We start from the raw sequence: 12,904 nt of genomic DNA on the forward strand, positions 1-12,904 counted from the left end.
TCTCTCTCTCTCTCTCTCTCTCTCTCTCTCTCTCTCTCTCTCTCTCTCTATCTCTCTCTCTCTCTCTCTCTCTCTCTCTCTCTCTCTCTCTCTTTCCCTTTCTCTCATTCATTCTCTCTACTACCTAGGGCGTTCCTAGGGGCAGGCCAACCGAGCAATTGCCCGTGGCGACACCCATGAAAGGGGCGAACGACTGCTAAAATCTCCCACTAGTGCTATGAGCATGTAATGTCCATGCTTTTACCACGCTATTGCAATAACAACAACGTATTAGGGCACAGTGTTTTATCAGCAGTTTAAGTTTTTTTCCCCGCAGATTTTGCAATCCTTGTACTCGCCCATAGTTGGCGCTAGGAGGGGGCCATGGTGGCCCACGGCCCCTGTAGAATAGCTCCTGGCCCCTGAGGCGGCCCCTGTACTAAACTGTCAGTGGTCACTATTATTTTTTACTGAGATATCTAAATGTGAAATACAATACTATTTTACATATAAAAGAGAATATTGTACCTGTTTTTTTCCATTAAATGTGCCCCCCTTAAAACACATTGGGCCAAGAGCCGCCACTGTCCTTGGCCATCCTCCTTATGCTCCGCCTGTGTCCCACATCTCTGGGGAGAACAAGTCCCCCCCACCGTTAAGCAGAGGGAGGAGGAGAGGGGGACTTGACGGCTCAGTCGATAGCGGTGGATCAAAGAGCCGCACCTCAGATGGCTCCTACCTGTATACTAATGGCAGGTAGTGTTGCCAGATTGGGCGGTTACCCACTCAATTGGGCTGCTTTGGATGGCCGTCTGGATTGGGCGGGATTTGATCAGACACATCTGGCAACACTGATGGCAGGTTAGGGTTAGCTGCTTCTTCTATCTCTTTCCTCCAGCCGTTCTCCTCTTTCTATCTCTCTTTCCCCTATCAGTTCTCTTTTTCTCTCTCTCTTTCCTTCTCTGCCTTTCCCTCTCTCTTTCATCTTCCCGTTCTCTTTCCCTCTCTCATCATGGCGGTCCCACACCGCAGGTGTTCCTTCACCACTCGTTCACTCCCTTGCTCAGCTCTCTCTCTCTCCCCTCCCATTTTCTCTCTGTTTCTCTCTCTCTCTCTCTCTCTCCCTCTCTCTCTCTCTCTCTCCCTCTTTCCTTCTCTCTCTCTCTCTCTCTCTCTCTCCCTCTCTCTTTCTCTCCCCCCCTCTCTTCTCTCTCTCTCTCTCCTCACTCTCTCTCTCTCTCTCTCTCTTTCTCTCTCTCTCCCTCTCCCCCTCTCTCTCCCCCTCTCTCTCGTATGAATGCTCTTCCTCTCACCACCTTAATTAAAGTCAAGGAGACTTACAGTATCAGGGGCCTTGTACTGTAGCTGCCTCCATCAGTCAGTCACTCAAAGACGTTTTTTTTCTTTTCTTTTTTTCTTTGCTTCCCTCCCTCGCTTCACAGTCTCTGATGACTTTTTTTCTTTCTTTTTCATTTTTTTTTGCGGCGTGTGCTGTATTTTTCCCGCCTGAGTGACAGTTGGCCGTGTTGGACATGTTTGAGCCTTGGTAACCGCGGTAACTGGCGTGTATAGGATCACATGCCACGTGGAAGTGCTGATGGAGCTGCTGTTATACTCGCGAGTACGGTACACGCGTACACGCTGAGCTGAGCCAAGCGAGCTACAAGGCCTTCAGGTTGTCATACGCACATCAAGAAGCCGTGCTTCTGTTCTCATCACATCACAGCGATCCCCATTCTCCAGCCTCTGCTTCGTCTTGATTGATTGTGTGCTGGGTATTTCTAGTCCTCTTTCTTGTGGTGGGGGTGGAGTTTTGTGCGCACATTTTTTTTGTGCGCACATTTTGTAAGTGTGCAATCATGAATTTCGTGATTATGCTGTGTTAACATGATGACAGAAAAATCACAGAAAGAAACGGCCTTGGCTGTGGCTGGAACGGTTGAGGCACCATACTGTTATGCACAGGGCCGTAACCAGACATTTTCAAATACTGAGGTCCAATACTGCGTGCTGTACTGCATACTGTACATTTAGAATGCTTCAAACACTTCAGTCAAACTCTAAAGTTTGCTTTCATTAATCACTGTCTTTAGGATAAATGGGGGTGGCGTATACCTGTATATACTGAATTTGTCATTGTTGAACATCGATTTTCATCATAGATAGATTTTACATTACTGAAAAAAATTACCTATACGTAGGCAAAAGGCTTTGGCCAGTGGCTCAAAACAGTTTAGGCACCATTTACAGTCGGTCCCCCTACAACGCACACCCTTTACCGAGGTAATGCCACGTCATCCACCTCGGTACGTACCGGGCCTAGCTGCAGTGTACCCAAACAAACGCCAGGTGGCACTTGGGAGCGCTCGCTATACTTGGGAGCGCTTGTTATACTTGGGAGCGCTCGCTATACGCTTTACCACGTGGTAGCGCATGTTCAGGTTTGTAATGAGAGAAGGACCCAAGAACCCATAATCCAGAAGGATTTAAAAAAAAACCTGTATATATATGATATCTCTCTCTCTCTCTTTCTCTCACTCTCTCTCTCTCTCTCTCTCACACACACACACACTTTCTCTTGCATACACACAATACACATTCACTCACTGTCATATTGTCAAAAAGAGGAAAACATGCACATCCATCTCAAAAAGATTGGGTGCAGGACTAGACATGTTTGATGAAGGGCATGGTGCCCGAAATGTCACATTAAAATAAGAGAAACAGGAGCTGGGTGTCCCGGACTTAACTTCACTGTCATGCCAAGCCAGGGATCCAGGGAGAGAGAAACGACAAAAGGCCTTGGCTCAAAGTGTACAGTACAGTTCTATAGCACTGTACTAAGGGTGTAACGGTACACAAAAATCACGGTTCGGTACATACCTTGGTTTTAGGGTCACGGTTCGGTACATTTTCGGTACAGTATATGGGAACAAATTACAAAACCCTTTTCTTCCTCAACACGTTAGTTTCAACAAAATATTGTCAAAATACAAACCAAAAAAAGGAAATACATTCAACCTGCTACTTTGGGTCGGAGATTTCATCGGTACACTCGGTACAGCACTATTCGATTCGGTACAGGTCTTTTCGGTACGGTAGGTCGGTTCGGTTCGATATCGTTACACCCCTACACTGTACTGTTACGTCGAGGACCTGGGTTTGATTTCGACCGGAGGTCATTTCTCAATCCTACCCCATCTCTAATGGGGCGTCGAACTCATCTTCACAACGGGCCAAAATTAAAATCTGGGATGAAGTCGCAGGCCAAACTCAATATTTATTTGTTTTTTTAAATGACAGAAATTGGGCATCCAAGCACATATTTATGTAAAAAGCCTACTATACCCTAAAAAGCATAATCTAGGCTAATTTCCCAAACAGCTATTCCTGTTACATGTGGTAGTCTACTGTGAGTGGGAGATATCACTACAGTTGCACTTGTAGTATATGTGCTGTTGCAATGGCCTGGGTGCACTTATCACTTCTGTGAGCCACAAAGCTTTGCATTCAAGTCATATTATCCAGTCTTATCCAGATATTACTGTACATTTATGGTGCACGTGGGCCAACTGTACTACACATTTCAAACGATCTCGTGGGGCAAATAAAATGGCTCTGCAGGCCAAATTTGGTTCCTGGGCCCTGAGTTTGACATCTATGGGATCACAGGAAGTGCTGATGGAGCTACTCGCATAGCATAGCGTAGCATACGCAGAGACGAGACGAGCAAGCTGCAAGGCCTTCAAGTAGTCATACGCACATCAAGAGCCATGCACAGTACAGCAGCTCTTCTCTCCAGTGTTGCCAGATTGGGCTACTTGGGATGGCCGTCTGCGGGTAAAAATGGGAAAAATTGGCCATTTGGCGTTTTTTTCTGCAGTTTTGTGCCCATAGAAATCAATGCAATTTGTTGACATTGGGCGGAATTTAGCGTATTTTGGTGGTTTTTGAGAACCTTTTGAGCGGGATTTAATCAGACACATCTTGCAACACTGCTTCTCTCTTCACATCACGCCCAGAGCGATTCTCAGTTTCCTCCTGATTGACTGTGTGCTGGCTGGCTTAGTCTGGTCCAATTTCTTGTGGCCGACGAGTTTTGTTTGCACACATTTTTTACACATTTTGTAAATTTCACGATCATTTACAGTCATGAATTTTATCATTATGGTGTACTATCTTCATGACGCATTGGCATGATGCTTTCCAGATGTTGCAATAGACAAAAATCCCTCACACCCACTATTATTGCATTTTAATTGCTCACAACGTTTTTGGTTTTTCAGACCTCCAGAACTTCTTTTTATTTATGGTGAAATGTTTTACAGATTTTGTAACAAGTAACCTTTGTCACATTACACATAGTCTTTGTGGTATGATGACAGAAAAATGGCAAAAATGTGCTATATACAATAGGGCACACTATTAAATGGAGCATACTTTTTATGCTACCTTTGTGGGTAATGCTATTATTATGAGAAATGGGTTCTGTGACGACAGGGGATAGTTTGTGTTTTATTGTGCAACTGCAGGCAGCATTATAATATATTTTTTCACTCAAGATGCACGCATACACACACACACACACACACATGCAAGCACGCACGCACACACACCCGCACACACACACACACACACACACACACACACACACACACACACACACACACACACACACACACACACACACACACACACACACACACACACACACACACACACACACACACACACACACAGAGACACGCACAGGCATGCACATACATACATGGACGCATACGTACATACACACAGTAATACTTTTCTTAACTCAATGTTATTAGGCCTGCCTCTGACTGTGCAGAGCTTTTAAACAAGATTTCGGTGTAAGCTTCGTTTCGTATCTGTGTGTGTGTGTGTGTGTGTGTGTGTGTGTGTGTGTGTGTGTGTGTGTGTGTGTGTGTGTGTGTGTGTGTGTGTGTGTGTGTGTGTGTGTGTGTGTGTGTGTGTGTGTGTGTGTGTGTGTTTGTTTGTTTATGTGCTTGAGTGGAAAGCAAACATATAATTTTATATATTCGCATATGATGTGTGTCTATGCATGTGAAAGAAACTATTCCTGTGGAAGAATAGCTCCACGACACTGTTTGTGTGTGTGTGTGTGTGTGTGTGTGTGTGTGTGTGTGTGTGTGTGTGTGTGTGTGTGTGTGTGTGTGTGTGTGTGTGTGTGTGTGTGTGTGTGTGTGTGTGTGTGTGTGTGTGTGTGTGTGTGTGTGTGTGTGTGTTGTCCTTCTGGGTGGTAAATTGTATTCATTGGTTGCACAGCATGCAGTGGCAGTCAGCCGTCTCACCCCCTCGCCCTGCCTTGTCTCTCTCTCTGCCTTGCTTGTCACACTTGTCAAACGTTGTGTGTGTGTGTGTGTGTGTGTGTGTGTGTGTGTGTGTGTGTGTGTGTGTGTGTGTGTGTGTGTGTGTGTGTCTGTGTGTCTGTGTGTGTACGTGTGGGCAGTGGCCGTCAGCGCGTCTCACCCACTGCCCCTTGTCTCTCTCTCAGCTTCGCCCCCTTGTCTCTCTGCCCCCTCGTCTGTCTCCCCCTCCTTTTTGTCTCTCTCTGCCCCCGTGCGTGTGCGTGTGCATGCGGGTGGGCAGTGGCATTCAGCGCGTCTCACCCCCTCCCCACCCCTTGTCTCTCTCTCAGCCTGTCTCGCCTCTCTTCTAGGGCAAAAACACCCTTTTTGGGCATCTATTATTGTGATAAATGGGTTCTGTGATGACTGGGCATAGTTTGGGGGCTTTAAACATGTTTTATTGTACAACTACAGGCAGCATTATACGGTAATAGGATATTTTTCACTCAAGATGTTTATACTTTGGTCAGCCCATCTCACCGCCTTTGTCTGCCCTCCTTGTCTCCCTTCTAAGGGGAAAACACTAACCGTGCAGCACTGTTTAACAACATTTCTGTGTCTTAGTTTCATATATCTGGTTGTGTGTGTGTGTGTGTGTGTGTGTGTGTGTGTGTGTGTGTGTGTGTGTGTGTGTGTGTGTGTGTGTGTGTGTGTGTGTGTGTGTGTGTGTGTGTGTGTGTGTGTGTGTGTGTATGCGTTCGTGTGTGTGTGTGTGCGCGTGTATGCGTGCGCGCGCGCGCGCATGTGTGTGTGTGTGCCACAGTGTGTGTGTGTGCGTGTGTGCCACCAAGTGTGTGTGTGTGTGTGTGTGTGTGTGTGTGTGTGTGTGTGTGTGTGTGTGTGTGTGTGTGTGTGTGTGTGTGTGTGTGCCACCGTGTGTGTGTGTGTGCGTGCATGTGTGTGCAGTCGGAGTCATCTGGTCTCACCTCCCCCTGCCCTGCCTTGCTTCTCTTCTCTCACTGTGTCACACCAATAATCGGCCCATCAGAAACAATGAACAACAATTAAACTCGTCCCATAACCTAATTACATTACGTATATTTTGGGAAGTTCACTGAGAAAACTTTGTTATTAACGCTTTTACTTGCTTGTCTCACCCCTTTTATGGTATACTTGCTTGTCTCACTCCTTTTACACTTGTGTCACTCCTTTTACACTTGCTTGTCTCACTCCTGCCTTGCCTTGTTTCTTCCAGGGGAGAAACACTGGCCTACGCGCTCCCAGAGTCACCATGGTAGGAACTGGCTATTACTGTATCCATATCTACGTCCCATACTCCAGTTCAGTGCTCCGTCCTTCCTCTTCTCCTCCTCTCTTTTCCTCCTTTTCTGCCCTTCTCTCTCTAGCTCTCTCTCTCTCTCTTTCTCTTTCAATCTCTTTCTCCCTCTTTCTGGCACTTTTCTCTCATCCTTTCTCTCCTTCCTCCTCCTCCTTCTCCTTCTTCTTCTCCTCCTCCTTTTCCTTCTCCTTCTTCTTCTTCTCCTCCTCCTTCTCCTTCTTCTTCTTCTCCTCCTCCTCCTCCTTCTCCTTCTTCTTCTTCATCTCCTTCTTCTTCTTCTTCTTCTTCTTCTTCTTCTTCTTCTTCTTCGTCCCTCTGTGCTTTTCTCTTGCATTCTCTTCCTCCTCCATGCTCTCTCGTTCTCTGGCACCTGCCTCCAGGTCCTGTGTGTGTTGTGTGGTGGTTGTGTGGTGGTTGTGGTTCAAAGTCTGTGCATCATATATATCCCTATGTACTTCACCCTTCTTCACCAGTCATGCTGACCTGTAGTGGACTGTCCCCCTTCCTAAACATCTACTATTTCAAACCGCCGCTCATTTTTAAGCACTTTGGTTTTTTTTGTTATCACTTTTTATATTCCCAAATCATTCAAAACCAACTAAATCTTCTCCCTCCTCAAGGGGTCTTCTTTGCATAGTGACTTTTCTTTTTTAGCCTTTTCTCAGTCTTCCTTCCGTTCCCTGGAGTCCACACCCGGGCACCCTCGGTATAAACACCTCGTCTGTCGAGAAGACATGAAAAGACTGTATGCTAGGCAGGGATAAAGGCAGCTTTGAATGATGTTACTTCTTATTAATTAAAGGAGACATCAGTTAAAACTGTGCTTATCCCCGTTAGCAACATTGAGGATGCATTCTCCTGAAGTGAAGATCTTCAACCCTCAGCTCTTGAAGAATACCAACGCTCCTTAACCACATTACTACTGGCTTCAAGAGGCAGGGTGGGGCTTTTTAGTTCTGAGAAATGTGTCACTCAAACACGGTCAGAAATGGGTTTTTGTTTGTTTGTTTGTTTGTTTGTTTGTTTGTTTGTGAGGGATAATCCAAGTCTAACGTGTTGGCTAAATGATTGTCAGCACGGGCCTGCCTGGCTGGGCTTGGCTACAGCAGACCGTGCATGGCGCAACACTTAGAAGTGGCTTATCTCCAGGATACTATGGTTACCAAGAACATTAAATGCAAAAAGTATTCGTTATTATTATTATTTTTCTTTAATAATAAATGTTTTAGACCTGACGATTCTGAGCTTTGGATGCAAAACAGGGTTACCATGGTTAGTCTTACCATGCACAGTAAAAACTTACAAGGATTTCAGAGTAATTTACTGTGAAATCTCACAGTTAATTACTCTGATGTTCTGGTACACTATGCTACTGTGATGGTCACACGGCACACAGCAAATTAGTCTGAAATCATTGTATCACTTGCCATTTCTCACCTAACTTGCATATCACAGTATTTTACTGTGCTCTTCAAGGATAACCAGCATGCCAAAGTGATAAACTAGGAAACATCACAGTAAACTACTGTGTGGGCGGAGTATCTATTGAATTATTAGTGCATTGGGGCACAACTTCAGTCATAGACAGGTTGGGCTCTTCATTACAATCACACCTTTCATTGACATTTTCAGCAAATTATTTCATTCTTAATGTCTTATGGTATACATGTATACACCCATCATCAGTTAACTACGTTTTCCCCACTCTCTGTCTAATCTCAGGAGAATGAGCTTATATATATTGGGAGATGTACATGACCATCTTCATGACGGTGGGAATATGGTCATTTTGTACCACGTTAAATAGTAAAAACCCCACAATAAACGCAGAATATAAGAAGGAGTAATATTTTGAAGCAAACTTAAGATATTCCTTCTAGATAAATGGCTCTCCATAAGTGCATTGCATGATGGGACACGATCTGAAGCCCGTATGTCCTAAGCCCCTCCCCCTCAGGTTGTACATATTGACATGAGGAAGTGAGAAAAAAGGAGATGACCAAGCATGGGAAGACATGTAGCAAACAAGAAGTTGATGACTAAATAGTTTGCTGTAAATGTCCATGAAATGTCTGAAGGCCCAGGTTGTGCTCTGTGGCAGTCTTGGCCTAATGGTTAGGGAGGTAGACTTAAGTTCAGTGAGTTGCAGGTTCAAATCCGTCCAAACCCTACATTGCCCTAGGCATAACAACCAATATTGTATATTTGTATATCACTTTGAGTAAAGGCGTCAGCCCTCAACCCAACTGACATGCCTTCCCATTGAACTTTCGCCCACTTCAAGTGTGTAACAATATCTTACTGTGAACTCACAGGGAGTTACTGGCTACTAATTGCATTCATTTCACAGTAACATACTGTGAATCCGTCGTATCACAGTTAACTACTGTGAAGGCGTCAGCCTTCAACCCAACTGACATGCCTTCCCATTGAACTTTCGCCCGCTTCAAGTGTGTAACAATACCTTACTGTGGGTTCAGTAGAAAATACTGTGAACTCACAATGAGTTACTGGCTACTAATTGCATTCATTTCACAGTAACATACTGTGACATTCTGCCATAATTTGTTACTGTGAAATCCAGAGAGACTTTTCGTCATATCACAGTTAACTACTGTGCTGTTATAACAGGTGTTTCGTGGCTCTAGGCCATGATTGGGTACACTATGTGGCTGCCTTGGCCTAATGGTTAGGGAGGTGGACTTAAGATCAGAGAGTTGCAGGTTCTAATCCCTCCTAACCCGGCATTACCCTGGGGACAGTAACCAATGTTGCATATCTGTATGTCACTTTGGGTTGCTCCTGGCCATGATTGATTGTAATTACTAATTGTCAGGCCTAATTAGAAGAAGGTCTATGATTGGAAATGTTGCTGGTTCTGCTTCCAATAAATTAAGTTGCAACCAATGTGCTACACAAACACTTTCTTAAGTTGGCACCTGCTAATGCCTTTGTCTTGGATGTGCACGCCAAAACTCCAGCATCCAATTTTAAATCAGAATATTGCCACCTAGTAAACAAAATTAGGCTATCTTGTGAAGTGCCATTGCACAATTGAAAGTCAAATGCTGCATGACATGATTGACATTGCCTACCATCAACCAGGAACAATGGTAGTTCCCAATCAATCTGTCAATTAGTACCTGACCTCACTTGAGTACATAGGACTGTTACAAGTTCATTGAATTACTACCTGCAGCTGCCACATGCCTGATTACTCTGGTCACATGGTTAACTTTCACCTCTATATAAACTCAGACTGTCACAATGCTTGAGTTGCTTGCCTAAATGACTGGTTCGCTGGCTCTCTGTCCGGCTTGTTGGTTAGTGAGCTAACTGACCGACCAACTGACTGTTTGTTGGCCAGCTGGTTGGCTGGCTAACTGACTCTTTTGGTTGAGTGGCTGACTGGTTTGTTAGCTGGCTAGCCATACAACTGACTTGTTTGTTGGTTAGTTGGCTGACTAACTGAGTGTTAGTTGGTTAGCCGGCTCTTTGGCTGGCTAGCTGACAACTGACTCTTTTGGTTGGCTGGTGGACTGGTTTGTTGGCTGGCTAGCTATTTAGTTGGTAATGAGTGTTATGGTAGCAGGTATCCTTTTTGGTGTGTTACTGTTACACTCTGAAGAGGGCAAATAACACAAGGAGGCGCGCAAGTCAAGTTTGTTTTGCCTTTTACTATGATTTAAAGTAGGGCAGCAGAGCAACAACACAAAGCAACAGAAAAACAATGAAAAAGACGAGGTTGAGAGAGCCGGCCCTCCAGCTTTGAAGTCCTCGTCTGAGGCACGCAGCTGAGAGGGGGAAAAGCGACCAGCAAAAGGACCCAAAGCCTCCGCGCTCGCGGCTCTCCGCAAGTAGAGCAGCCCGATGGTTTTGTATGCTCAGGAGGGCCTCGCGTCCAATCAGCAGCCAGCAATCACGGGACCCGATGAGTGAACGCACCTGCACACAAACACTAGGCAGCAGTCATGCAGTGCAACTGATTTAGGCAGTCACACGCCCATAGCTGGGCGTGACACCCTCCCCCTTAAAGACAGCAACTCCAACCCCGTAAAACAAAAAATGCATGCCAAGAAGAAAAAACACACCACCCTACACCAAAACATAGGCTACGTGAACTCACTCAGTCTCCACCCTCCGGGGCACGGGAAAGCGCATCCGCCACTACGTTCTCCGTGCCCCGGATGTGTCTGATATCTAGATGGTAGGGCTGGAGAAAGAGACACCACCTCATCAGTCTCTGATTTGGGTTCTGGAGGGAGTGCAAGAAGGTCAGTGGATTGTGATCGCTGAAAACCACTAGAGGTACCCCGCGACCCCCCACGTACACTTCAAAATGTTGAAGTGCCCAGATCAAAGCCAGCGCTTCCTTCTCAATGACGGAGTAATTTAGCTGGTAAGACAAACATTTTCGCGAAAAGAAACACACTCCACTTTCATCCTCCTGGAGCAAGACTGCCCCAGCGCCCACATTACTGGCATCCACGTGAATTTTGAATGGTTCATCTAGGCGAGGCGCCATCAACACGGGAGCGGAGGTCAAAAGACCCTTTACTCCGTCGAATGCTCTTTGGCAGTGGTCGGTCCAAATGAACGCAGCAGTGGACTTCAGTAAGTCCGTTAATGGAGAGACCACTGTCGAAAAGTTTCGGCAGAAGCAGCGGTAGAACCCCACCATTCCCAAAAAACGCATAAGCTCCCGTTTAGTGAGTGGTACGGGGAAACGGTCAATCGCAGCTACTTTAGCGCGTATGGGTCGTACCTGGCCCTGACCCACCACCCTTCCGAGGTAGGTCACGGTCGCCCCAGCAAACTCACACTTCGCCAGGTTGACCGTGAGCCGCGCCTCGGCAAGGCGGTGGAAGAGCGCGCGCAGCCTCTGCAAGTGAGCTGGCCAAGTGTCACTGACCAAAATTACGTCATCAAGGTACACCGTTACGCCTTCCAATCCCTCAACGACGATGTTCATCAATCTTTGGAAACAAGCAGGGGCGTTTCGTAGGCCAAAACTCATCACGCGGTAAGCGAATAGGCCATTGTGAGTAATGAAGGCTGAAACTTCCCGTGCCCTGTCTGTCAGCCGCACTTGCCAGTAGCCCTTCAGTAGATCTAACTTGGACACGAATTTTGCAGCCCCTACCTGATCAACGCAATCCTCTATTCGGGGCAGAGGGAAAGAATCGGGTTTGGTCACTGCATTCAATTTTCTGTAATCAGTACAGAATCGAAAAGATCCGTCCGATTTTTTAACTAGCAAACAAGGAGATGACCAACCTGAAAAAGAAGGCTCAGCTAAACCATTCTCCAACAGATACTGAACCTCCTTTTCAAGCACTCCTCTTTTCTCCAACGGAACGCGATAAAATCGCTGGCGAATTGGTTCCGCTTCCCCCACATTAATGTCGTGCTGAAGCACATCGGTTTGGGTGGGCACATCTGAAAATAACACCGTAAACTCGTCAAACAATTCACGGAGTTCCTGCTGCTGACTCGTGTCTAAGTGATTGATCAGTGAGGACAAGTTTTGTAATGTTTCTGAATTTTTCAACCGCCCCTGTAAGACACAATCATCTACAGTCTTAACCTCCTCGTCCAGCGCTGCCACCGCTGGAGGAGGAGGGACCTCCCCAGGATTGCTGTCCATCAGCACCCCCTCAGTTCGCGCCAAAGGAGGAGTGTCAATCACCCGGGAGCTGTCCACTAGCACCACAGGCGACGGACACTTCTCTTGATTACGGGCATGGTATGGCTTAAGGAGATTGACATGACACCGGTGTGTCTTCTTCCGCCTTTCTGGGGTTGAGAGCGTGTAGTTATCATTTTGCCCACAACGAATGATTTTATACGGTCCCGAAAATTTTGCCTGCAACGGAGACCCGACAACCGGAAGCAGTGCTAGGACCCGGTCCCCAACAGCAAACACACGATGCTCAGCACGACGGTCAAACAATTTTTTCATTCGTGTCTGGGATTCTCCCAGCCTGGAACTAGCCAGTTGCCACGCGGAGAAAAGACGTCGCCGGAACCCCGAGACATAATCTGCCAAATTACCCGGGGGATCCAAGTCAGTCCATTTGTCATGCAGGACCGACAACAGCCCACGCACCCGGTGACCAAAGACGAGATCATTTGGGCTGAAGCCGGTACTTTCATGGGTCACTTCACGGGCAGCCAACATTAACCACGGCAGACCCTCCTCCCAGTCACCCCCCAATTCGACGCAGTAAGCTCGTAGCAGCGACTTTAAGGTGGAGTGAAA

At 46.4% G+C, this 12,904-nt stretch overlaps 1 protein-coding gene across 1 annotated transcript in view; it reads left to right on the forward strand.

The window, feature by feature from the left end:
- The window catches only part of LOC134467651 (protein shisa-6-like), a 177,216-nt gene that overhangs the window by 106,480 nt on the left and 57,832 nt on the right, over window positions 1-12,904 (forward strand). Inside the window, exon 5 of the mRNA XM_063221490.1 lies at window positions 6,559-6,597. Coding sequence (XP_063077560.1) covers window positions 6,559-6,597 — 39 coding nt within the window. The remainder of the gene's footprint in view (window positions 1-6,558; window positions 6,598-12,904) is intronic.

This window comes from Engraulis encrasicolus, chromosome 17 (assembly GCF_034702125.1).
Source record: "Engraulis encrasicolus isolate BLACKSEA-1 chromosome 17, IST_EnEncr_1.0, whole genome shotgun sequence".
NCBI lineage: Eukaryota > Metazoa > Chordata > Actinopteri > Clupeiformes > Engraulidae > Engraulis > Engraulis encrasicolus.